Below are 27262 nucleotides of genomic sequence, written 5' to 3' on the forward strand. Positions count from 1 at the left end.
CGCATGATAATGAGCCTCGTGGTCAGAGTCAGGGCGCGCGTGGATTGTTGGGGCAGCTGGTCAAAGTAATATGATCTGAAACAATGCTCGGACCACAGGTAGCCTGATGAACGCGCGTGTGCATACGCGCTTTCTCTGTCTTAGCAGAGCCATATAATAAATATGCGACTAAAACACTTATTTCTGATTCCAGGGTGCAAAGTCAAAAGGTTGGGGGCGTATTAGTGAAAGTACTTTTGCTAATTCTTTTTTTTTAATTTTTTTTATTACAAGTATTTGATCGCACACGTACATCAAGGAGACGTCTATTTGACGTCTGTATTTACATTTGCAAGATGTAGTGTTTAGAGTGTTTGCTCATCTATCTATAGGACGTTTCCAATCAGATGTCCAATAGACGTTTAGAAGATGTCTTTAAGATGTTTATGATTTAGAATGCATCAGATGTTTGTACTCAGCAGATGCTTTCCAGATGAAGAGATCTTTAACAGACATCTTGCAGACGTAAGTGCTATCTGGGATATGTTTCGAAGGGGTTTTATTAATGATAAACGTTTAAAACGAACGATTAGTCGCGTTTGCTTGAAGGGGTAACCATAATAACACGCGCGATCAGTTTCGCGGTACGTCAATAAAGTTTGACAAGAAGTAGGCTATATCACAAACTACCAGAGCTTTATTTACAGCGTTTGTGGTAACTGACGGTTAGTTAGCTGTGCAAGCAGCGTCACAGTTCGTTGCGCGACACATTGCGCTAAGAAAATTACCTTCAGTGCGCATTTCACAATTGAGATGTTTAAAATTCCCTTAAAAATAATCACCACCCTCCCCAAAAGTGGACACTGGATGCGCGCGCATCTTCTTCTCTCTCTCTCTCCCTGCTCTATCATCCATGTAACCTTCTTCAATCTAGCGCCACGTTTTTGTAAAACACACCGTGGCGTATCAAATCAGATTCTCCAACCCCTTCGCCGATCGATAGGTCGCAAACAACATTATAGCCCCTAATTGTGATCCCCACACGACTTCATATGATCGATCCCGTGTGATGCGAGCCCAGCTTAGGTTCCCACGGCCGCCCATGTGCTGTGTAACTCCGTTGGGACTGCAACACTTCTGGCTTCGCCTGCGCCATCTGGCCCCTGCCGGACCATACCGTTACAGGTTCTTTAACATGCTTCTAGTCCAATTTAGACGCAGGGCAGTGAGCACACACACACACACACACACACACGGGCTGAGGGAGGGAGGAGACAGGCGTTTAGACGGTGGCAGATGGTGTGTAAGGGTCTGGTCGCGTCTGAAGGCGTACCGTAGACCCCCTTCAGTGACTGTCCCCCGAGGGGCTTCACAATCAATGAAAAACGAAAGCGCAAAGAAAGGCAAGAACAAGAAGCGAGCGAGCCGGGCTACAGGCTCCAACACTTCATCTATAGACTTTCTTCACTGCTAGTTCATTCCACAGGGGAGAATCAGCGAGCAAAACAACCGGACCAAAGTTGTGGCTCAAGCACTCACTTTTGCCTTGTATACTGCAAAAATATAAAAGTTAAAAAAAAATCACATGAAAAATGAAAGAAAAGTAAAAGTAAAAACAATGCAAACATACTACAGTAAAACCTGTAAAATGGTTACCTTTAAGTTACAAAATATCACTAAATATATATGGAAATAAATACATTTGTAAATGTATTATATTGTGAAATGTGCATTAAAAGCAATTTTGACTTCTATACTTTAAAGAATAAGTAGTATAGAAGTATGAACTTACAATTAACTACTAAGAAAAAAATATTCAACACATTAAAATGACAAAAATAATATACAAAAATACAAAATCATAAATAAAAAGTACATGAATCACCTGTTTTTTTTATGAGGGAGAAACATGCAAAATCGCATTTGTTGAGCTTTATTTAAAAAGTTAGCTTCTTGTTATCTGCATTGGTGTGTTGTATATTGCATTATTGGTTGTTTAATCATGCATTATGGTTGTGTTGTGTGTTATACTGATGGCGTTTTTATGGGTCACACTTTGTATGCTACTGATAGTTGCTGGTGAGGCCAATTTGATCAACTTTAATTCATCATGTGACCTTCTATGTACCCCCCTGTGTTGTCATCAGAAAGTTTTACAGTTATGAATGAATGCAAAAAAAGTAAATATATAAGATTGGCTTGGTATTTTAACATTATATCTTTAATGGCTCATGCAATTAGTAAAATATGCAGTATACATTCATTTGTAACATACAAATATTACGTTTGTAACATTATTACACATTTTTTTACAGTAAAAATTCACAGCCAGTTTTTTTTTTTATAATAAAATTGAACAGTGTAGAAACACAGAAACCTTATCTAGCACTAAAAATATAGGCTATATGTGATGGGGGGAAAAGAAGCAGAAGTGCTAAACTCACACAGGGAGTAAATACAGAAAAAGAGGAATGCCAACTTTTCCAGCTCATTCCCAATGTCCCACCCTTGCCCCCTGCGACCAGCAACGTTTCACTAAGAATCCATTTTTTCCACTCTATGATGTCAGAAAATTTGGCTGCCTCCATACAAATGATGCGTATTCTTTTGTGAGTTTGCCTGACGCGCACACAGTAGCCCGAGGAATGTTTTTAGACACAAATCAGGACTCAGGAGACTCCCTGAAGCAGGAAAGGCAAAGGGAAGTAGACATTTGTTGAAAACTTTTTGAGGATTTTATTCCTCAAATGTGCTGGAAGTGAACTTTTAGATTAGTTTAAATATGCCAAATACGCACGCGTTTTATAACTCCCTGAGCGAATAAACGAACACAAAAGAACACAAAACTATCAGGTATTTTTGTGTCGCATCGTACATATATTCTAATGCAAATAATATATCTATAATAAATAATCTAACGTCTAAAACTTCAAGTTGTAAATTACCGTCACTTTTACGCACACACAGCAGCGCTGATGTGTTTAGGAGAGGTTGGTTGGTAGGGGCTGGGTGCAAGGGAGCCGCATTGTAAAGCGTGGGACAGATTGGGGGTAGTGGTTCATTAGCATATTATTACCCCGGCATGTGCCACCCCGTATAAAACTGGCGGCAGGCGGCCTCGCTCCAGATACAAACGCACAGTGTCCGCGGGAGAAGGACGTGAGGAGGGATGTTGGACCAGTGACAAACCCTGGTTTATAATCAGACCAAGAAGGAACTAAAAGAATACACACGAGCATATTTTCAACTTTTCTTCTCCGACTTTTGAGGATTATATCACTCCGACGGAATTCAACAAGTCCTTAATCTGGGACTTTTCAGTTTGTTTGGACACACTTTTTCGGGGAAGAACTGGGGATTCTGTTGCTTTGTGCGCACTTGACATGAAAGGGAACTGCGTTCACGCTCAGTCTCTTTTGAAAGCAAGCCTCTTCCAATGAATCAGTCGGCGAAAAGAAAAGGCTTTTAATACGAGGGATCCCCTGACTGATCTGGGAGCAGCCAAGTTGCTCAAAGACTTTCAAAAACCTATTTATTTATTATTTATTCATCATGGGACGCTACTTACTGTTGCTCTTCTCCATCCTGTACATGCTGCTCTGCCAGGTAAGACTGACTTCTCACTCTTGTCTGAATCTAAAGCAATGTGTTTACTGCTATCACATTTAGATCTAATTTTCGAACGTTGATTCTTCTCCAGGCGTCTTCCTCAGGCGTCTTCGAGCTGAAGTTGCAGGAGTTTTTGAACAAGAAGGGTGTGCAAGGCAACAAGAACTGCTGCAAAGGTGGACATCCTGTACATGCTGCTCTGCCAGGTAAGACTGACTTCTCACTCTTGTCTGAATCTAAAGCAATGTGTTTACTGCTATCACATTTAGATCTAATATTCAAACGTTGATTCTTCTCCAGGCGTCTTCCTCGGGCGTCTTCGAGCTGAAGTTGCAGGAGTTTTTGAACAAGAAGGGTGTGCAAGGCAACAAGAACTGCTGCAAAGGTGGACTAACCACACCTTACCAGCAGTGCGAGTGCAAGACTTTTTTCCGCATCTGCTTAAAACATTATCAGCCCAATGCATCTCCAGAGCCGCCCTGCACCTACGGAGGCACCGTCACCCCCGTGCTGGGCTCCAACTCTTTCCAAGTGCCAGATACCTTACCTGATGGCTCTTTCACCAATCCCATCAGGATGAATTTCGGTTTCACGTGGCCGGTGAGTACTGGTGCATTGACTTTGACTTTGAGAAGTCATTCAGAAGTAATGCTCAGCGCATTTTCTGATGGACGAATCTGTTTTTTGCTATTGCAGGGAACCTTTTCTCTTATCATCGAAGCAGTGCATGCTGATTCCAAAGAGGATCTGACAACAGGTATGTGGTCTCATAACAGAAAAAGAACGTTAATATTAATATTTTTGAACACCATGACTGAAAATCTTTTTCTATGCAGAAAACCCAGAGCGCATCATCAGTACCATGACCACACAGCGGCACTTGACTGTGGGCGAAGACTGGTCTCAGGACCTGCACAGCGTAGGTCGAACCGAGCTCAAGTACTCCTACCGCTTTGTGTGTGATGAGCACTACTACGGCGAGGGATGCTCTGTGTTCTGCCGGCCTAGAGATGATGCATTCGGTCATTTCACCTGCGGAGAACGTGGCGAAATCATCTGCGATGCCGGGTGGAAGGGCCAGTACTGCACAGAACGTGAGTAAAAATATTGTGTATTAATATAGTAAACATTGCATAAAATCCCATCACATTCTGTAAATGTAATGGTGTTTGTTTGAAAAAGTAAACCCAGATTTGAAAACACTGCATGCAATTTATTTAGAAAAGAGAGGGAGAAAAAGCAAGGGGAAAAACAACAAAGTTAACGGTTACGAACAACTTGTAACTAAAACCCCCGCCCCCCCACACTCACACTCCCCCTTCCAACCCACTTTCACAACACACCACTTGATTTATTCCAGTCGGGAGGAGGAAAGTTTTTAGGAATAATCTCACGCGTGCCATAAATTTACATGCTGGCGTCCTATTGGTTGCTCCCAGAGTGGGCTGGCTGCTGATTGGCTGGTGTAAGGGAGGTATTGTTTGAAGTGGGCAGCTGCCGGGAGTGCGCAGACAATGGAGCAGCTGTCGCCCGCTGGCTGCGCATACACCAGCTGTCCACTCTTATCTTCCCTACCCGGAGACATTGAGAGCACAGGAGGGAGAAAAAAAGTTTTGACCCACAGTGAAGAGAGGGAGGAAAGAAGGGTCCCCTTGTTTGTGAGCACCCTATTGTTGTCATGTGTTAAGAAGAAATTCTTCAGTGGTGATTAGGAGATTTGAGCATTTTTTAGCAAGAGAGAACGCCAATAGGTTTAAGTGACCCCACCTCCCTCTTCATCTGACATAAAATGTCCTAGTTAGGATTTATGGAAAACAAAGTTAAAATAAGAAAATGTGCCTCCATGATCCTAATGAAGGTGTTTTGTCCTCCTTACAGCAATTTGCCTCCCGGGATGCGACGAGGAGCATGGCTTCTGTGAGAAACCTGGAGAGTGCAAGTATGTTTATTTCATTGTTTATGTCATTAGCTATTGAAATCACCTCAAGGATCGATTTTCTAATTGGTCGATTTGTTTATTTTGTGCATCAGGTGCAGAGTAGGCTTTAAAGGCCGCTACTGTGATGAGTGCATACGTTACCCAGGATGCCTTCATGGAACCTGCCAGCAACCATGGCAATGCAACTGCCAGGAAGGCTGGGGTGGCCTCTTCTGCAACCAAGGTAAGAAAGCGAGCAGAGCGAAAGAGACACAAAAGATCAAAGAAAAGCATTTAGAATGGCCTTGAAAGACTAAGTGACACAAGGATGTTTGGTAAAGAGAAGAGACGCTGGCTGAAAGAGAGATATGAAATAGACATTCAAGCTACACAAGAGTGAGCAGCAGCTGTCCAGCTGCAGTCCAGCCATGTGTCGCTGCTTTGGGTCGGATTAATCCACAAGTGCTCAACATATGTCCGCCTCTGTTACAGATCTGAACTACTGCACACATCATAAGCCCTGCCTGAATGGAGCCACTTGTAGTAACACCGGTCAGGGCAGCTACACCTGTTCCTGTCGGCCAGGATTCACGGGAGCCAGCTGTGAGATCAAGGTCAATGAATGCACAGGAAACCCCTGCCGCAATGGAGGAAGCTGCACTGTGAGTGTAAATGTTTGCCAACATGTAAATTAGACTTGTCCACTATGTACAAACCAATGCTTTTGCATTAAAGCACTCGTTCTTGTTCTTTTGCTAAGCATCCCGTTCCTTTTGCGTTTACAGGACATGGAGAACACCTACAGCTGTACCTGTCCACCTGGCTTCTATGGCAACAACTGCGAGCTTAGTGGCATGACGTGTGCAGATGGGCCGTGCTTTAACGGTGGACGCTGTGCAGACAACCCCGACAGTGGTTACTTCTGCCAGTGTCCCACAGGATACGCAGGGTTCAACTGCGAGAAGAAGATCGACCATTGCTCCTCCAGTCCATGCTCTAATGGTATGATGCACTTTTGGATTTGCACTTCATGAATCTTTGTGATCAAAAGTGCTCCAGAATCTCATTCTCTTCCCTTTTTGATCCTCAGGTGCACGCTGCGTCGACCTGGTGAACTCATACCTGTGCCAGTGTCCCGAAGGGTTCACGGGTATGAACTGCGATCGTGCCGGGGACGAGTGCTCACTGTATCCTTGCCAAAATGGCGGGACTTGTCAGGAAGGGGCCAGCGGTTACATCTGCACGTGCCCACCTGGATACACCGGACGAAACTGCAGCTCACCTGTGAGCCGCTGCCAACACAACCCCTGCCATAATGGCGCCACCTGCCACGAGAGGAACAACCGCTACGTGTGCGCTTGCGTTCCGGGATACGGAGGACGCAACTGCCAGTTCTTGCTTCCGGACAGAGCGTCCCAAATTGGCAGCGACGTTCCCTGGACTGCCGTGGGATCGGGAGTCCTGCTGGTGCTGTTGTTGGTAGTCGCATGCGCCGTGGTGGTGGTTTGCGTTCGCTCAAAGGTTCAGCAGCGCCGACGGGATAGGGAGGAGGAGGTCGCCAACGGGGAAAACGAAACGATCAACAACCTCACGAACAACTGTCACCGTGACAAAGACCTGGCCGTAAGTGTCATCGGGGCAGCACCTTTAAAGAACATCAACAAGAAGATTGATTTTCACAGTGATCACGACGACTTGAGCATGACAACCGAGAAGGAGAAGAGGAGCTATAAGACACGACATGCTCCTGCAGACTACAACCTGGTGCATGAAGTAAAATACGAGGTGAAGCATGAGGTGAAACTGGAGCATGCTGGAAAGGAGATGGCGGCAAAGGAGTTGTCCGATAGCTGCGATGATTTAAAGTGCCAATCTCTGCAGGATTCTTCCGAATTTGAGGAAAAGCGCAGGAAACGTCTGAAAAGGTAAAAAATTGTGTTCGAGTATTCTTGTCCAAGATAATTTCTTTGAATATTCACTCAATGTCCTCTCAAATTTAGGCATCGCTAACACGCTACTCTCTTTTTTCTTTACAGTGATGCATCAGAAAAGTCAAAATATTCAGAGTCAAGGTATTCTGAATCAAAGTATTCTGAATCAAAGTACTCAGAATCAAAGTATTCAGAATCAAAGTATTCCGATTCGCTGTATTCCGAGTCAGCATGTGCGTCGGCATATGCCTCGGCATCCACGTCGGCTTGTGTCGACACCAAATACAAATCCGTCATGGTGATGTCGGAGGAAAAAGATGAATGTGTAATTGCAACTGAGGTGAGTGTCACATGTAGTTGACTTCACATTATGCAAAGAAAGTATGTCCATTTAGCATTCTTACCTTGATTCTGAGAACTAACAGACGTTTTGTTGTCTTTTCCCTTTTCCCATCTCAGGTGTAATGGGCCTGCAGGAAGCCGATGCTCATTGTGTCCTATGGGAGACATTTTGAACTCCCTAAGAAAATGCTGCTGCTCGAAACCTTGGGTGGAAATGTCCCACCTCATGACTACTGCTGCTGAGAAACTAAGACTGATTAACTGATATTCAGGATGAGCTGGTTCTCTGTACTGAAAGAGGCACAGGCAGTGGTGGCCTGTAGGCTTGGAAGCTTGTGGAAATGATAATGATGGCAGGAGTGTCATTAAAATATCAAATGCAGTTGTAAAATTTACCTGTAAAGCCATTTTTAAGGTGTTGGACAATATGTGTCCATTTTTAAATGTTTTTAACGTGGGTTCATCACACGAAAATGGCATTAGGAAAGAAGTAACAGAAAGAGAATACAAGAAAAGAAAAGTAAAGTATCGCAGTGTTTTGCCATGTGATGTCCAATAATGTGTCAGCATTGTGGCAACGTTTTAGCAATATTTTGGCAACATTTGCTGGTTTTCCGCCAATACTTCCCACAGGCTTTTACTGTGCCCAGAGACTGCACCAAACATTAAGGATGTTAAGGACGTAGTTTAAAATAAATGTGTCACAAATTGTTTTGCCATTGACTGTCTCTGTGACACCGTGGTGAAGTTGTGGTAACATTTTAGCAATATTTTGGCAACATTTGCTGGCCCCACAAGTCAGTGTACAAGGGACTACATCAAAACGGTGGATGTTCAGCCATACTGGCCTGTCTTGCACTGGGTTAAAATGTCACATGATGTCATATCCTGTCACATGACCAGTGGAATCTATGTGTAAGTGCTCAAAAAAAATCTCAAAGTCTTCCAAGCCTCCGCTTTTTTGCATTATGGTTTAGAAAATGTATGTAATTTGTTTTTCGACGTAAAAAAAAATTATGTTTTGTGTTGTTGATGATGAATAATATCCTTGTTTGTATGTTTTTTATTTTCTTTTTTATAACAAGAGTTGTATGATTTAAGTTAATTTATTTTTATTTAAGTTGTATTTCTAAATATTTGTAATGTTTTTAAGATTATTTAAGTTTGCGTTTTTCCTAAGTTGTTCCTGTTACTTGCAAAGGCACTTCGGGTTGCTGGGATGTTTTGAGAAAAAGTTATTTAAAGAAGGATTGTAAAAATGTTATTAATGCTATTGTTTTCATTAACAGGCTTTTGTTTGATTTTCTTTCTCTGAATGAAGTTTTAGCTTAAATTATTTTTCCAAATAAAGATTATGAACTATCGAAAGTATTTCATTGTTTTATTAACTCCACACTTCTGTTTCACATACACTGGGCTTAAATGTTAAAACAGAGCATCTTTACATTCATATTTGAATGCTGACACAATTCTTACAGCATTTTCAACCTAAAGAAAAGACAAACTTATAAACCACTCAAACCACCAAAAACAAACTGCAAAATCTTTAAAGTGTTGTGAGACGCTGCTAAATTGGAGCCTCTTTTCTTGTAAGCCTCTTTTGTGGTGGTTCACGTTTTCTTTTCTCTGTGCTGGATTTATGACTTATATGTGTGCCACTCTGTAAGGGTTGGAAATGGTTCTTTAGAAAATGGGGAATAGATTGGGATGCGGGTTCTTTATAGGGATGAGAACGAAGCTAATCATTAACATCTGCTCTTGCCTCTCGGTCACCCCATACTGGGCTATTCATGGCTCTGGGATGTTTTGAGAAAAAGTTATTTAAAGAAGGATTGTAAAAATGTTATTAATGCTATTGTTTTCATTAACAGGCTTTTGTTTGATTTTCTTTCTCTGAATGAAGTTTTAGCTTAAATTATTTTTCCAAATAAAGATTATGAACTATCGAAAGTATTTCATTGTTTTATTAACTCCACACTTCTGTTTCACATACACTGGGCTTAAATGTTAAAACAGAGCATCTTTACATTCATATTTGAATGCTGACACAATTCTTACAGCATTTTCAGCCTAAAGAAAAGATAAACTTATAAACCGCATAAACTACCAAAAACAAACTGCAAAACCTTTATAGTGTTGTGAGACTCTGCTAAATTGTAGCCCTTTTTTTCTAATAAGCCTCTTTTGTTTCAGTTCGCATTTTCTATCAAGTCTTTTCTGGGTGCTGGATTTATGACTTCTATGTGCGCCACTCTGTAAGGGTTGGAAATGGTTCTTTAGAAAATGGGGAATAGATTGGGATGCAGGTTCTTTATAGGGATGAGAACGAAGCTAATCATTAACATCTGCTCTTGCCTCTCGGTCACCCCATACTGGGCTATTCATGGCTTTACCCCACATTCTGCCTGTTGCGGGTGCATCGCTCAAGAGAAGGGCCTTTGAGAAATGCCGTCAAATAGCTGCAGGATGTTTACAAGTTATCCAACCAGACTAGAGAGAGAAATGTAAGGCTTTGGGAAGGGGAAAAACTGAAGTAGTTGGCACATTTCCCAACTGGATGAAACTACTTGGCAGGTGTTTTGGCAGGAAAGCCTTGCTTGATTTCAAACACACATCACCAAAACTACAACCAAAACCAAGAAAAAAATAAACGTTTTTTTAATGATGTTCTCTTGCGCTTTCTATTAAGAAAAAGTTTGTACGAGATTTTGTATCCTAACACTGATGCAGCTAGAGAACAAAATGTCTTTTGTTGAGCTTTTATGGCTAAACATTAAGCTTGAGGAGAAGTTTGGAAGAGTTCTGGCTGAGGTCTCTTACAACACTCATCAATGGAGCTCTGGGGAACAGGCAGAGTCACACAATGTAGCGGCGGACAATAGCCGATACAGAAGGGCACCATTTGGGAGAGGCAGTGTGTGCCTGTGAATGGAGGGAAGGGAGGGGGCAAAGAACGACAGATGTTGTCTGTCCTCCTGAGTCAAAGCGTCCTGCAGGCAGAAAACACCAGCTAGACCCCACATGGCCATGGAGGAGAGACACAATGGAGACCCTTCAGCTCACGTCTCTTGGTCTTCTCTGATATGTCGCAACGTAACTTTAAACTACTTCACATTGTGCTCCAGTAAAGTACTTCACTTGATTTAGATATTCATCCTGAGATCAAACATTAAACGCTTTATTTAGGACAGTTTTACACTTTCTTTTCACCAAGAGCAGCCTCACTATTATTACTACTCATAGTTAAAGTTATGGAGTTTTCAATACCCTTAACACTTAGCAGCCTCAAAGTAACCTCGCACAACACCCTAGTAACCACATAGTCATGTGCTAACCTTAGCAACCTCATTGCAACATCCTGGCAACCACATAGCAACACTCTAGCAACCACTTAGAACACCTTCATAGCAACTGCCTGACAACCACTCAGAACACCCTATAGCAACCTCATAGCAACAGCCTGGCAATCACTCAGAACACCTTAGCAACTTCACAGCATTGCCCTGGGAACCACTCAGAACACTCTAGTAACATCATAGCAACCCCCTGGCAACCACTCAGAACACCCTAGCAACCCTTATAGCAACACCCTGGCAACTACTTAGAACATCTTCATAGCAACACCCTGGCAATCACTCAGAACACCCTAGCAGCCTCATAGCAACACCCTGAAAACCACTCAGAACACTCTAGCAAAGTCATAGCAACGCCCTGGCAACCACCCAAAACATTTCAGCATCAAGGTGGTGTGTTTCGCACAGGCAAACACCACATATATTTACTTTAGAAAATGTGCAAACAAATGAAACAATTGAATGTTTGGTTCCTAAAGAGTAAATATGGGTGTGGCCTTTTATATTAAAATTATAGTGCAATCGTAATATTGCTTTTTGTCAGAAGGCCTTTGCCAAGTGCAACCCAAGAAGATTAAAGTGTTCTGCACTTCAATTAGCACTAGAGCTTGAGATGCCAACAGTGTGACTTCATGGAAAAAAAAGAGGAATAAGAGGTTTGCTCTGTGATCCCGTTGCATTTTAATGAGCCGATCATGTAGAGTCCTCAGGGAACAGACCGTAACACTATATTCCGGCACAACATGGATGCTAAAATACGAAACAGCAGCGTACTCGAATCGCAAAGTCATCAGTCACGTCCAACTGAGCTGCGAGAGCATGGCTCATGTCCACCGACGCTGGATATGCGCCTTAACCAGCAGGTGAAGGACCAGAGCGTTGGAAAACTGACTGGGGAAGAACCAGAGGCAGAGCTGGAAATAACTGAAGAACACAGAGGAGAAGAACATGTGAACTGGGAACAGGAGCACAAGGAAGAGGACTCGGGTGCAACAGGGACAGACCAGGTGTGATGAAATAGTCATGAGGAGAGGCAGAGTCTAGCTTAAGTTACACCTGCCGCTCCTAAAGTAATGAAGGAAAGAGCCAGAGGAGGAACGCCACAGAGATGGGAAGACGCTGGCAAGGGCATTAGCGAAGTCTTGGGAGTGTTGAGAAGGTTTGTGGAGTGTTTTATTTGTGGACTTCTGCTTTTGGATTGACTTATGTGCTATTATGTTTCATCATTGCTGGTTACTTTTGTCTTACGTTAAAAGGTGCATGTCTTGCTAACCTTGCATGTCTCATGCCTCAAACATATATGTAGATGTTAAATTGAGTTACTGTAAAATGTAACATTACTTGATTAGTAGCTTGAGCTCTGGCATAAAAACCATCTAACCTTTAAGCCTCAAGGAACTTGTTTAACCCATGAGCTACATTAAAATATCCTGTTTCTGGTACAGATCCTGCTAAGATTGCACTTATCGCTGTATTTAGGAGTTAAAAGTCTCTACCTTCACCTCAGAGATGTAAATTATTCAAGAGTGCTTGGATTCCATCACAATCTGGCAATCAGGGAAATTAAGGTGGTGCGTCCTGAACAAGCAGCCGCTGTGATATCAGTTTGTTCTGCGCTACTTCGTCTCTTGACATGACCGTGTGCATCAATCTGGTGTGTATTGTCAATCTGAAGGGCCGTCAGAGTAAACAGATGATCTACAATAAAACGAAAATCAGATAATTAAAAAATGCATTTTGTTGTTTACATGCAAATTAATAAATGGACAATGCAATAAAGTGTCTGTCTATACAACAAAATTTCAACAGTGCACAGAAACACACACACACACACACACACAAAAAAGAATCGGACTAATGGGCAAAAATCGGTTTTGCTTAAACCAGAGGTGCCCAAACTATTATTATAGATAACTAAAACTGAAACCATAAAAACATTGTTACTAAAATAACATTTTATAACATAAATTACTTACAATTTAATTTCACCTAGCAACATTTCTCATTTTTTAGTTCAACTTAGTGTACTAATAAATAAAACTAAAATTAAAATAAATTTATTCAATTTTGAATAAAACAACAAAAGATATAGACAAAAAAAAGTTAAGTTAAAAGTTAATGTTGCATTATTTCCAACTATTTTATATAAAAATGTAAACTTTTAAAAATATAATTCATTTATATTCTCTACATTTCAATTAGAAAATAAAACAAACAATATGTTAAAAAAATGAATTAGAAATTAAGTTACAAATTAATTTCAAAGAGAAACAGAAATTAAAACAAAGAGTGTTGCGCCATCTGCTTTAATCTACTACTAATCGACTTCTCTGCAAACCAGGAACAAGTAGCACAGTGTCAATTTTTATAAAATTGTTGAGAAATTTAGGCAAATAGATAATTATCTACCAGTAAGAGCACTGTATACATATTGAATTGAGTTGCGAGATGCATAATTCCACAGATAACACAAAAAAAGTTCCATGTGGGCTAACTTATAAAGAAAGCAAAATGTAAAAAAAAAAATTGTCAGCAGAATAAATCTGATAATCTTTTATGTGCAGACACAAGCAACAGCTCTAGACCAAAGCGTGACCTCTGAGAGTTGACCTGAAGAACTCAACTGCAATCTAAAGGAACAATTATTACTGAACTAAGAGACCGAAAGCATGACTCGATTGGAACCTGCTCTCCAGCGCTCAGAAAGTCGCTCTGTGATAGAAATGCAGAGCAGGAGAGGGAGCGCCAACACAAGCAGAAGAGGAAGTGTCAGCCAACACACAGGTGAGATTTAACCCCGTAAAGCCTTACATATGGAATAATAGTCAGAAAAAAACTTTTTTTTTAAGTAGAAGAAGAAGGGAAAAAAAGGGCCAAACTGGGCAAAAATATATAATTTGGTTCAGTAACTGATATTTATTTGGCTAAAAAGCTTGTAATGTAAATCAATGAGATCTTTATAATAGTAAACAGACTACTTACATAAAAAGCATTTAAATATCAGTTGTCACTATATATTTCCAAATAATAAGTCTTAGTAAGATGTAATTGTAGTTTCAAAACTTATAATGCAATGCAATACAATGATGACTGAGAGATGAACAAATAAAAGTTCCTCAAAAGCCTGATGGCTCATATTTGAAACTCACATTTTAACATGTTTTTTTCTTAAAAATGATGTGTGGATAATCAAGTAAACCAAAGCTGCTTCAGTCCAGTAAATGTTCATCTTGAAACATTAACAACATAATAACAATAATTCTTGCATTTACTTTTATATTTACAATTTGAATAAAAGGCCTTGCTAAAAAAAAACTGTAAAGACATAAGACATGTAGTAGATTGTGTACAACAGGGCTTGATAATTAGAAATGTGCATATTAATTATGATACAGTAGGCTTTATACTGTAGGACTGCAGAAGTGAGTGTATATTAGTATATTTTGTCCTGTGTATTCAATAATCAATGAACAATACTTTATAATGTTAATTATTTAACCATTTAATTATTCATTTATTTTAATCATTTGAATGCATCAGCACAATATCAATGCATGTCTTCCTCAAACAGAGACTAGAAGAGAAGTGGAACAAAGCAGCAGCAGCCGCGCCGATTTTAAAAGAGCCAATCGCTTCCTCTCACGGGACAGGGAACAGGAAGATGGCAGTCCTCCTGCTCCCATGCGCCACTTCGAGAGAGGCCACCCTCTTCCAGTCACCCACAGTCCTGAGCGCAAAGCCACCATCCCCTTCCGAAACCCAGACCTGGGTCTCCCGTCCAATAGGAGGCGCTCCAACAATCTCAGCAACGAGGCAATGAGTGGCCTCTCCCCCCAGCGACACATGTCCTATTCAAATTTCAGACGTGGGGACAGCCAATCTCGTGCAAGCCCTCGCTCCGGCAGTCCGAGATCTACCAATGTTTCGCCGCAAAGGCGAGGGGAATCGCGCAGTTCGTCCCATCGCCGAGGTTCCGCCGTGCACAGTCACCGGACGTCCCACACGTCCTCTCAGCAGGCTTCTGGGAAATGCACTCCATCACGAAGACGAGATTCAGTGGTCACGCGCACCACGTGTCCCTCACAAAGCTCGGGTCCGAATAAAAATGGGGAATCCTTTAGCCCCGCCCACAAAAGAAGCCCTTCCCAGAGCTCCTACGGGCACAGCTTGGATTCTGAAAAGCTGTATAAGAATCTCAAATCAATTGCAAGTTCGGCAGAGTCAGACGCCTCTGAAGAAAGGAACGGCTGGTCAAAAAGACATTCTGATGTGGAAATCAACGGCGATTATAATGAACACAACCACAGTGGTCGCAATAGCGGTCGCAGCAGTCAAAAGAGTGGGGGCCGCAATACTGGCTACAACAGTCGGGATTTCTCTCCAACAGGAGGCTACTGTGATGACAAAACAAGCCGCGTCAGTCGAAACAGTGGTTACAACAGCCCTGGTGCCTCAACACCTTATCAAAATTATGATAAACATGGTACACTAAAATACGGTACTTTGAAAAACAAAAGCCGCAGGAATGGCGGCTACTCAGACAAACAATACAGATCTGATTCCCGCCAATCTCTAAGCCCCACCCATTCCCCTCTAAGCCCCGCCTCACCTGCATCAACGCCAAACATCTCTCAATCAAGGCGGAGCTGGAATCAGGTTCCGTCCCCTGATTTGCCCAAATACCATGCCTTAACTGCAGAGACGGATAAGCCGGTCAATGATCGGAGCAGAAGCAGCATCAGGCGGGGCTTGGAGGCGCTAATTCTTTCAGAGAACACCAGGTCTTCCAGTCAACCAGCAGTGCCAGAGATGACCATTGAGGATTATGTGATCATAGCTGATATTCCCCGATCTAAGCTGTACCCTGAGGAAGAAGAAGCAATAATAGTCAGAAGGAGGCCGCAGAGCCGGAGCCCACGCAGAGACAATCAGCACAGGTCAGAGATTTGAAGAGAGATGGAGAGTGGTACCACGTTTGCACTGACACGGTGCTGGTGCTGATGCAAAAGCAGATGCCTAATCTGAGCATTTCCACAGAAAAAATAGTGGCTCACGGAAAGTGATGGACATCCCAAGACAAGTTACTACAATCCCTTTATTTCCAGCTTCCATCTTAATTATAATTAAATAACTTGTGTCCATTACATCAGTGTTAGCAGAAGTTTGGCAAACCAAATTACTGGATGTTAAAATAAGGTCTAAAACTAAGCTTAAAATGTAAATAAACAAGTAAAGTACAATATCAGGGGTTTTCAAACTTTTTGATGGATCATCAGATATGAAGATTCCCAGAGGATGGACTATTTTCCTAAAAGCTGTATGAGAAAAAAAAAAAATTACTATTAAAACAGTTTATTTAGTTAGTTTTATTTTCGTTCGTTTTTTTATTTATGTTTAATTGTTTTTATTGTATTATTACTAAGTGTTAAAAACTAGTGCTGTCAATAGGAAAAAAAATAGTGACTAATCTCATTGTTTAAATTCAGTAAATAAGATAGAACTACTTGTATTCAACATATACTGTATATGTTTCCGACACACGCTGTACGCGGTAGACCAATCACAACAGCCTCACGCAAAGGAGGAGTTTAAAAAAACTGAATTCTTTCGCCTTTTTTCTTTGCGTGAACATTTGGGCGGCATTATGCTACTATTTCCACATAGTGAGGTAGATATGTGGGGGCGTGGCAGAGTCTTAACTTTGATAAAGAATATCTCTTTGGTTTTGAGACTTTAGTCTTTGCAACTTCAGGGATCTTATCTATGCACAATCAGCTTGTAACACTCCAAAGAGAAAGGAAAACTTGAAATCACAGGTAAAGCCACCTAACGTTACACTCACTCACGACTGCTTTCGGTTTCAGAGGCAGGTGTCTGTGTCCGCAGAACGGATGAAAAGGCACTTTTGAGCTCCCAGACAGAAAGTACACTATATTTAGCGCTAGGTATGGGTGTTATAGTGAAGCGTAAAGTATGCTGAGAGAAGCTGTACAGTTCAGGACTGTCAGTGTTGATGTGTCAAACCGCGAGCTGCTTCACGGAAGCTTCAGGTCACATGACCAACTGTTAGAGATGCTTGCCTAGTCACGCAGGGATATTTTAACGTTTTTGTACTTGTATTTATTTTAAAAGCAATATTTAAGTGCGGACACTGCTTAAATGAGCGCGAATTTGTGTTTGTTTAATTCACGACACAATTGACACACAGTTCTGTGACACTATGTAGGCCTACTAGCGAGAATTGAGCAACTAAAACAGTTTCTTTCCTCTTTCATGCCTACAACCGGATACCCATGTCGGTAAGTCGTTGAAATGTGTGTGTTTGTTGAAATACTTGAGTGAATGATTCGTTCTGGAGTTCTGGAATGTCTCGCGCTCTGGATTACTGTGCTCTGGAATGTCGTATTGTTGCTCTGGAAAGATTTGTACTGTATGTGTTCAGTTGATTATATATTGAATTCCTTATACATTCACTTGTTTTAACGCAACTGATTCTGTTTCCTGTAAGCTTGATCTTCTGAACTGTAAAAAGGGATGGATGTATATGCTGGATGAAGATGAAGAGGTAAGGATACAGGCTGCTTCTGTTAAACTTGATCTGTTGCATGCGTTTTTATACAGTCTATGGTTGCATGACATTGCATGACTGTCTGTGGCTGTTATAGGGAAATTGGCATAGCATGTCTTACTATACTTAATTTTAATGCCGATTGTCCCCTAAGTTTTATTTTATTTACATGAGATTAAAAAGCACAAAGGTGAAAATTTGGTAATAGTGACCAATGATTCTTTTTTTTATTTTACCTAAAACCTTGATGTTGAAAAAAGTTCAAAGAGCTAGAAAATTGTATGCAAAGATATGTAAGGTTTTCATTATCATGTAATATTAATCTGTTGCTTTGTTTATGGTCATGCATATAGATATAGACAACTATGAAGTACTTGTGTTTATTTGCAGTGGAGTAAGCACTGGTTTGTGATCTCTGACTCAGCACTGAGATACTATAGAGACTCTGAGGCTGAAGAGGTGAGCGAGAATAACTGAAATTGCCATGCAAATGATTATCTACGGATTGTACAGATAGGTCACGAGGAAATCATGGAATACATTTAAACGTGGAGCTGAAAATACCATAGTTGTAATAGTATCTGAACGCATGATCAGATTTAACGATGATATCTTGAATTCTGTGTTTTTCTCCTTGATAGAGAGATGAGGCGGATGGTGAGATTTATTTACGTCACTGTCTGCGAGTGGAGGAATTTGATGCTGATAAAAACTATGGACTTCAATTGCATGTAAGAACTTGTCACAAAAGTTAAGAGGACAACTCATCACAAAAAATTAAGAACAGTCCTGATGTGGTCATATGTCTGATTGATCTGCAGATGCGTGATGGACTGGTGACCCTGTCAGCGATGACCTCCAGAATCAGGAGGAACTGGATCGACACACTGAGGAGGAGAATCTCATTCAGGAATTCGGCTGAAAGCATCCGGTATGACAAGTGCAGAGAGTCAATAAGGGGTGAATTTCATGAAAAATGTCAAGAAAATTACTGGGAAAAAAAATTTGGCAAAAAATATATTTTGAGATTAGACAATAAAACATTTGTAGGATTTTAAGCATATTTTATAATACACAATGGTAGTATTTGCTATAATTGCCTTTAAATTAAACAAATTTTTAAAAAAATCATTGTGTCTTGACAGCATAGTTTTACATTAATGAGCATCTAAGTAAGGGATGCTTGTATCAGGGGTCTTGTATCACCCTGAAGGGGGTTATTCAGCTATAACTACCGGCTTGATGTACATTATCCCGCTTATTACACGGCTACTTGCCACATAAGTAAGGAAATATTGATTTGAGTTGAAATATTTGAACGCAAAGCTTCCGTGAACACAGCAGTTGCGAGCAAGCAGCAAGTTCAAACTAGACGGACATTTAAGGGAAACGGTGCAGTCAAACTACTTATTACACAACATTTCACCACATAAATAATTATGAATATAAGTCAAGTCAAGTCAAGTCAAGTTTATTTGTACACCGCTTTTCACGATACAAATCATTGCAAAGCAACCCGCATGAAGCACGACCTTATACAAAAAATATAAAAGATTTAAGACGAAAATGTTTTAAAATCTTACCAGTTTGTTAGTTATCTTATAATCCATTACAGTGTACAAAACAATCGTAGCAAAATGGCAGCAGCTGCGTTTGTATGAAACGAAAGAGCGAGTCCAGGATGACATAATTAAATAATTGTACACAATTTTGAATCGAGTTTTAATATTTTATTAGCTAAACAAACGCAAAGCTTCCAACCAGAAAAAAATGTTCCTGGCAGTATAGCGCCGACTTCAGTTACCCGGATGAACCTGTGTTATTAGCTTTACCGGTTGTTATCGAGGGATAACAAACTTCGGAATGTCGCGACAGACCAATCAGAATCAAGTATTCCACAGAGCCGTGTAATAATGAGAATTATCATTGATACTGATGAGAATTACAACCTTTAAATTAACTTTAAATTACGGTGATGAGAACTTGGGGTTGGAAATTGTGCTTAATTGTCATTAAAAGCAATAAATAAATAAAGAGTTAGGCTTCATTTTCTTAATCTCAATACAAAACATAATAATACAACAAAGCTTTAATCTTTGTGCTAAAAATTTTTTTTTACTTTTTATTTTAGGTTGAAACATGATATTCACCCATAGAGAATTTATATGGATATTCAAAATATATTAAATATCCATAATAAAGCATTGCTTTATTGATTATGGTCATCTGAAAGATTTTGCTATGGACTTTTAAAATGAAATGACTGTCACTGATGTTTAACAGGAGCAGGTTTGAGGTTTGACTCAGGGTCCTGTTTTCATGTAAGTAGGAAGTTGAAATCTCTGCCTGTTCTCAGACACCCAGACAACAGTGACATCAGCGACAGAGAGAACTCCAGTTCCCAGAATGCACCGTCCCGAACCTCTCCCGCACCCCATGACCCAGGGTCAGATGTCGGCGGTCCATATCAGGATGAACCCAACATGAGGTCCTCACCGTTAACCAACCGGCGGGAGGCCGGCGAGGGGCGCGACCGAGAGCTCGAAAGACGTCTGGAGGACCGGACCAAGTGGTTTCAGGAGGGAATTTCCGACAGGGAGGGTGAAGACCCCTGGGATAGGGTTGAGTTGAAGAAGGGGGTTGTGACTTCGGTGATTTTGACCCAGCCGCAGGTTCCTGATGCTCAGATGGGGCCAAACATCGAGAAGAAGTGGGCGGACTTTGAGCAGCTTCCAATCGGAGAAAATAGGTCACTGGCTGGTTTCCAGAATCCGCAAACGACAAATGAGGTGCTTCAGCGAGAGGTATGTTTGTGGATTTAGACGAGCATGACATCCTTATTGGCCCAGGACCATTTAATGTGCATCATCTGTGTGTGTGTGATCTGGATGCATTGCATTGCTCAGGTGGTGTCTCTGAGGCAGCAGATCGAGGCTCTTCGTCAGGTCCGCGTGGGGGCCAGTGTCTGCGGTCCTGACGCACCCTGCTCTCTGAAACTCGATCAGATGGAGAAGGAGCACCGAGAGAGACTGCAGAAGATACACGACGAGCACGAGCGAGAACGCAGAGAGATTGAGAAAGACAAACAGAGACTGCTGCAGGAGGAAGCCAAGAATGCAGTCCAAGGTCAGTGTGGGCCGCAGAACATCAGTGACACAAGGGTCAAATAAAAGTGATACAACATAAAGATGTTATATAATCATTTCTTTTTTAAAGAAAGAAATGCATTAATTTGATCAAAAGTGACAGTAAAGTCATTTATAATGTTACAAAAGATTTCTATTTCAAATAAATGCTGTTCTTTTGAACTTTCTATTCATCAAGAATCTTGAAAAAAAAAAATTATTATGTTTTCCACAAAAATATGAAGCAGCACAACTATTTTCAACTTTGATAATAACCAGAAATGTGTCTTGAGCAGCAAATCAGCATATTCTAATGATTTCTGAAGGATCATGTGACACTGAAGACTGGAGTAATGAAGCTGAAAATTCAACTTTGATCACAGGAATAAATTACATAATGATATTTCACAATATGCATGTTTTTATTGTATATCAAATAAATGCAGCCTTAGTGAACATAGGAGACTTCTTTAGAAAAACATTTTTTTAAATCCTAGAGCCCAAACTTGTATATAAAGGTAAATATAGTGATTAAACTGAGTTTGTGATTTTGATTAGAGTTAATGTTAACTAAAACTAAAACTGAAATCTTAAAAAAAGCACACACATTTTCATTACTTGAAATATAAATTTTAACTGACATAAAATGTAAAAAAAAAAAAAAATTATTGTTGTCAAGGCTACATTTCTCATTCTTCATTTAGTTTAACTTGAAGTATACCAATATAAACTAAAACTAATAAATAAAAATGAATCTGAACTATATAAACTAATAAAAAAATAATGCAAATGATAAAAACACACAAAAATACAAAATCTTTAACTAAAATTCAAGTGAAAACAAAAAATGTCGAAATCATATTTGATTCAAAATATTAACAAAAACTATAATAGTATATCAGTGATATTAAACTAACACTGATTTTGATATCTGATTAGATGAGAATTCAGTGACTTTTATCCATAAAGCTTCAAATCATACTTTCCGTCTTCAATCCCGCAGCGATGGAGGCTCTGAGGAAAGCTCATCAGGAGGAGACTGAGAAGCTGAGGGGTCACGGAGGAGGAGGGACGAAAGACCCCTCCATCAGACGACAGCTGTACGTCCACATTTATACAATTTATACAAAATACACTTTTCGCCTATTTAGCAAGATAACCAAGAGCAATATAGGATATCCAATATCTATGGATAATCAAGTAAACCTAATAACAATATAGGTTATTCTTTCGTTTACTTTAAAAATTAATAAAGATTTCGCAGCAAAAGACACATGAACCATGACCTGAAGGTGGACGTTTGTACAATTACACTAAAAGGCCCTTTGATTTACTAAAAAAGTATAAACTATCAAACAAACAACAGAAGGCATGTAGTAGATTGTAAGTTTTTCAGCCCAATTTTGGTCATGCTGATAAATTAGAGGCCTTTATGTATCAAATATGGTACAGTAGGCTTTATTAGGGTTAAGCTGTATATAGCTACACTGTAGAGTTTGGTTCTACTGATAATATTTTTAATTTATAGCAGATACTGAAATACTGCATGTTTGCTGTGTGTTAGATTCATCACAGACATCTTTGAATATTTTGGTATGAATTTTAGTTCTCTGAGAAGATATTGCATGCCAGAAAGCACCAACATCTTGTTCATACTCTCATGGGAATCCAGTGGCACTAATCAGTACTGTACATAAACTCTCATCTGTCCCGCTCAGCTGTGCTGTAATTCCTCTCTCACGGCTCAGAGAATCAGAACACAAGAGCTTCATTTACTCCGAAAAGTGGCAGGTGTTTGATTGACAGTTTGTAATTGACAAGAGTCCCACTGAGAGAATCAACTGATCGCTCATTAGTCAATCATTACATCAGTTAATCGATGCATGGCTTTGTGTGTCTATCAGGCGCGAGTCGCTCTCTCTGCAGCAGGAGTTGGACGGTCTGTCGGAGCGTTATTCCCAGCAGTGCGTGGAGCTCAACCGCATCCAGAGCAGCACTGAAGAGCAAAACGGAGCGATCCGACAGAAGGAGAGAGAGATGGAGCAACTCCGCCAAGAGAACCAGGTAGACAGGAAAGTGGGATGAGAGGATTGGATGACACATGATCACCATCTGATGCTGAAATTTAAACATCTAGAGTCCAAAAATGACAGATTTGACAGTTAAATAGTGTGTGATACACAGTTTTGTGTGGATCCACCCTGGTTCTGAGACTAACTGGACCAAAAAACATTGAAGTCCTCCTGAGATGTTCACAGATATGAGGAAATCATAATTATAATGTGATTTTGGTCTGGATAAAATGAACTCGGTTGCTCTTTTTACTTCCTGACAAACACAGGAAGCTTTTTTACTTCTAGTATGACATAAAGTGACATGCATTAGATGTGAAACTGATGTTTTATCAGTAATGTGCTGCCACAAAGAATTATAGGAAATGTCTGTTCAAAAGTTTGGGGTCTATAAGATGTTTAATGTTTTTGAAAAAAGGCCTCTTTTGCACACCAAGGCTGCATTTATTCAATCAAAAACAGAAATAAAATAGTAAAATTATTAAATATTATTACAATTTAAAATAACTGTTTTCTATGAGAATATATTATAGAATGTAATTTATTCCTGTGATCAAAGCTGAATTTTCAGCATCATTACTCCAGTCTTCAGGGTCACATGATCCTTCAGAAATCATTCTGATTTGCTGCGTAAGAAACATTTCTGATTATTACCAGTGTTGAAAACAGTTGTGCTGCTTGATGTTTTTGTGTAAATATACATATTTTCAGGATCCTTTGATTAATGAAAGTTCAAAAGAACAGCATTTATTTGAAATAGAAATCTTTTGTAACATTATAAGTGTCTTTACTGTCACTTTTGATCAATTCAGTGCATCCTTGCTCAATAAATTGTTACGTTCCTAACGTGAAAAGAAGCTTACAGAAAATTTCCCACTAGTAATTATGGTGACGTTCATGTGCAAACGCGATCATTCAGACATCACATTTCATCCTGCGACTCAATTCATCATGTCTGATATTGAAATCTAACTCACAGCACCTTTAAAATTACAACACTCGTATCAATTAGTCAGAGGGGAAACCGATCTGTAATATGATGAACAGACAGCATCCTGTTTCATTGTTCAGAGTGACTGTCTGGGTCGGTGTGAGATTTGTTCACTGATCCAGGACTGGATTACTAATACTAAATCAGGGTTATTGCCATTATTCAAAAGCTACAAAATGGGATTCAGATCAGCACAAAACCCAAATGATCGTCTCATTTTCGGTGTGTGAATGAGCTTGTCTTCATGTGTGGTTTTTAGTTTGGATGTGTCAAAATTACATTTCCTCTTCCTGTTCACACAGGAACTGCAGGCGCGTCTGACGGAGGAGATAAGTCTCATGCGATCCTTCATCACAGGCCAAAGGTCAGGAGTTGTTCCCCTCGGCAGCTATGAAAGGAGCACCTCTGAATTAGAGGTGAGGCGCTGACCTTTGACCTGTAGAAAAATACCTGCCACCATTTCATGATCAGATTTACCTTGTTTTATTTACCTTGATTTATCGAAATGTATATGGACATACAAAATGCATCTCACAAACATATTAGAATATTATAATGAATGTAAATTAAAGCTCAGTTAATCAGCATGTACTGTAAATCCCCCAAAATATATCCTGTGGTTCAAAAGTTTGGGATCATATCAGAATGATTTCTGAAGGATCATGTGACGCTGAAGACTGGAGTAATGATGCTGAAAATTCAGCTTTGATCACAGCAATAAACTACAGTTTAGAATATATTCAAATAGAAACCAGTAAATTGTAATAATATTTCACAATATTAATGTTTTACTGTGTTTTTGATCAAATAAATGCAGCCTTGTTGAGCAGAAGAGACTTCTTTCAAAAACATTAACAAAATCTTACCAACCCCAAACTTTTGAATGTTAGCGTACTGAAATAACAATCAATCTCCACCAAAGAGATGCAACGATTGGGGAAAAAAACTAAACGAAGATTGATCTCACCAAATCATTTGTTCCCTTGTCCTATGATCCTCCATTTTGTGTCCAAAAATAATCACAAAAAATGATAAATCCCAGATCGTAGGTGAAATTACATTACCACATTGTCCATTAAGGGGGACATAGATGGCTGTCATCTTTGACCCCGTTGCCTCTTTTCAGATAACCCTAAATAAAAGTCCTCTGCACTTCCTGGTCTGTCTTCAAACCACAAGAAAACTGATATTTTGTCTTCAAACTTCACGTTGTCCAGTACAAGAGGGGATTGTACACAGAATTTATGGTTATTGGTCACTGTGTGTGAAATAAGCTGGTATGGTTGAGGAGTGAGAATGAAGATGCCTTTGGGGTCCAGATGGTGTAATTACAACATTAACCAGCAGGGGCTAATTGGACAATGCTAAGCAGCTAAAACTTGACCCCTTATTATGTCAGATTTTGGCAAATGCAATTGGATTTCCACTATGTACATACAGAGAGAGTACATATAATGCATACTGTAAAAGTTGCATGGCTTGTTTTGGAGTTGTATTGGAGGCTGGTGGTGTCATCAGGGGCGGGGCATGTGATGTGAGGGATCGGTGTTTCTCAGACAAACTCTGCCATCTACTGATCATCATAGTGAACGCACTGTTAACCTTCTCCAGCAAATAGCAGTAAATACACAGATTGTTTTGCAGCCATAGATTGTTTACCTTCCTTAGTCCTGCTAAATTAACTGTAATCTGTTGTCTTTGTCCATTTGTGTGGGTGGTTTATACATTATTTTTGATGACACTTGTATGTTGAAAAATAAAATTGGCATTGTTTTTCTCTATTCATGAGGGAACAAGTATATTTTAGGTGCTGTGACTGCTCACCATTTCATTTTCACCATCCCAGTGATATGACAAATGAATTTTTATAAGAACAAATATTTCATGTATTTTTTTTATTAATATGTGTCAAAAATAGTTGTATCAGAATTGTAAAGTTGTAGATGGAGTATTGTTATGCTGACATGCCCATGTCTGTCTGTAGATGTTACTGAAGGTGAAGGAGAGCGAGGTGGGTTTTCTACACAAGGAGATCAGCTGTCTCAGAAAAGAGGTCCAAATTCTTACTAAGGTACACATTTTGCTTGTGAAAGTCATATAATCTAAATTAATACTATTCACTTTATTCATACATGCTCCTACTGTAGAGAAACAAAAAAAGTGTATGTAATAGATCAAACTTCAAATGTTTGGGGTCAGTAAGATTTTTACATTTTGAAGAAATTAATACTTTTATTCAGCAAGGACGCATTAGATTGATCAAAATTAACAATAAAGACATTTATAATGTTACAAAAGATTTCTATTTCAAATAAGTGTTGTTCTTTTGAACTTTATATTCATCAAAGAATCCTGAAAAAAATTAATCACAGTTTCCACAAAAACATTAAGGATCATGTGAGACTGAAGACTGGAGTAATGATGCTGAAAATTCAGCTTTGCATCACAGGAATAAATTACATCTTAAAATATATTACAATAGAAAACAGTTATTTGAAATTGTAATAATATTTCACAATTTTACAGTTTTTTTTGTTACTGTATTTTGACTTCTTTCAAAAAAATCTTGCCAACTCCAAACGTCTGAATGGTAGTGTACATAAACGGTGTTTATCACTATTCTTCAGTATATATATATATATATATATGTATATATAATGTTTGGCTGTGAATAAACACTAAATTGATTGTTTCTAATAATATGTATAGTAAGGTGTTCTCTGTGCCTGCAGGAGAATGAAGTATTGAGCGTGCGCTACAAGCAGGTGTATGTTGAGCTGACTGAATTACGGGGCCGCAGTGAGAGAGACATCAATGCACTCAAAGAACACCTCAAACTCACTGATGCTGCCCTGGAGGAGGGGCGTCTCCTAGGCAACAGCACCGACCAATGAGAACACAACAAGAGGTCAAATAAGATGGATGGGATGCATTGGTTTCTCCATCTCAATTTGGTCATGTAGATACAGGATATTGTGCTATGTGGAGCTCTTTTAAAAAATCTAATTGATTAGAGACTACAGTGGTGCTGAAAGTGAATAAATAAAAGTGACGTGACATGTGGCCAAGTATGGTGACCCATACTTGGAATTAGTGCTCTGCATTTAACCCATCCAAAGTGCACACACACCATGAACACACACCCGGAGCAGTGGGCAGCCATTTATGCTGCGGCGCCCGGGGAGCAGTTGGGGGTTCGGTGCCTTGCTCAAGGGCACCTCAGTCGTGGTATTGAAGGTGGGAGAGAGCGCTGTACATTCACTCCCCCCACCTACAATCCCTGCCGGTACGAGACTCGAACCCGCAACCTTTGGGTTACGAGTCCGACTCTCTAACCATTAGGCCACGACTCCCCCTTATTCCAGGCTTTTAAA

At 40.0% G+C, this 27262-nt stretch overlaps 2 protein-coding genes across 2 annotated transcripts; both read left to right on the plus strand.

Moving 5' to 3' along the window:
* The first annotated feature begins 3531 nt into the window (after positions 1 to 3531).
* On the plus strand, positions 3532 to 8088 carry dla (deltaA). Its single transcript, XM_016560227.1, has 11 exons — positions 3532 to 3585; positions 3889 to 4188; positions 4285 to 4345; positions 4425 to 4682; positions 5467 to 5527; positions 5620 to 5750; positions 5999 to 6168; positions 6292 to 6508; positions 6597 to 7431; positions 7543 to 7777; positions 7897 to 8088. The coding sequence occupies exons 1-11, from the start codon at positions 3532 to 3534 to the stop codon at positions 7900 to 7902; spliced, it is 2328 nt and encodes a 775-aa protein (XP_016415713.1). The 3' UTR covers positions 7903 to 8088.
* Positions 8089 to 13801: 5713 nt separating this feature from the next.
* LOC107746128 (uncharacterized) lies at positions 13802 to 26925 on the plus strand. The gene is made up of 15 exons (XM_016560225.1): positions 13802 to 13916; positions 14704 to 16069; positions 17341 to 17344; positions 17491 to 17562; positions 17641 to 17697; positions 18091 to 18159; positions 18342 to 18431; positions 18522 to 18631; positions 20057 to 20504; positions 20607 to 20826; positions 21829 to 21925; positions 22730 to 22889; positions 24191 to 24304; positions 25873 to 25959; positions 26621 to 26925. The coding sequence occupies exons 1-15, from the start codon at positions 13802 to 13804 to the stop codon at positions 26780 to 26782; spliced, it is 3171 nt and encodes a 1056-aa protein (XP_016415711.1). The 3' UTR covers positions 26783 to 26925.
* Positions 26926 to 27262: the final 337 nt, after the last annotated feature.

This window comes from Sinocyclocheilus rhinocerous, unplaced genomic scaffold, assembly GCF_001515625.1.
Source record: "Sinocyclocheilus rhinocerous isolate Xijiao unplaced genomic scaffold, SAMN03320098_v1.1 scaffold107, whole genome shotgun sequence".
NCBI lineage: Eukaryota > Metazoa > Chordata > Actinopteri > Cypriniformes > Cyprinidae > Sinocyclocheilus > Sinocyclocheilus rhinocerous.

Bases quoted from the DNA above. Each gene is read 5' to 3' on its own strand.
- dla (XM_016560227.1), top strand. From the start codon at position 3,532: ATGGGACGCTACTTACTGTTGCTCTTCTCCATCCTGTACATGCTGCTC. The intron at 3,586-3,888 runs GTAAGACTGACT...ATTCTTCTCCAG, and splicing joins TGTACATGCTGCTCTGCCAG to GCGTCTTCCTCGGGCGTCTT. The intron at 4,189-4,284 runs GTGAGTACTGGT...TTGCTATTGCAG, and splicing joins ATTTCGGTTTCACGTGGCCG to GGAACCTTTTCTCTTATCAT.
- LOC107746128 (XM_016560225.1), top strand. From the start codon at position 13,802: ATGACTCGATTGGAACCTGCTCTCCAGCGCTCAGAAAGTCGCTCTGTG. The intron at 18,160-18,341 runs GTGAGCGAGAAT...TCTCCTTGATAG, and splicing joins GAGACTCTGAGGCTGAAGAG to AGAGATGAGGCGGATGGTGA. The intron at 18,632-20,056 runs GTATGACAAGTG...GCCTGTTCTCAG, and splicing joins AATTCGGCTGAAAGCATCCG to ACACCCAGACAACAGTGACA.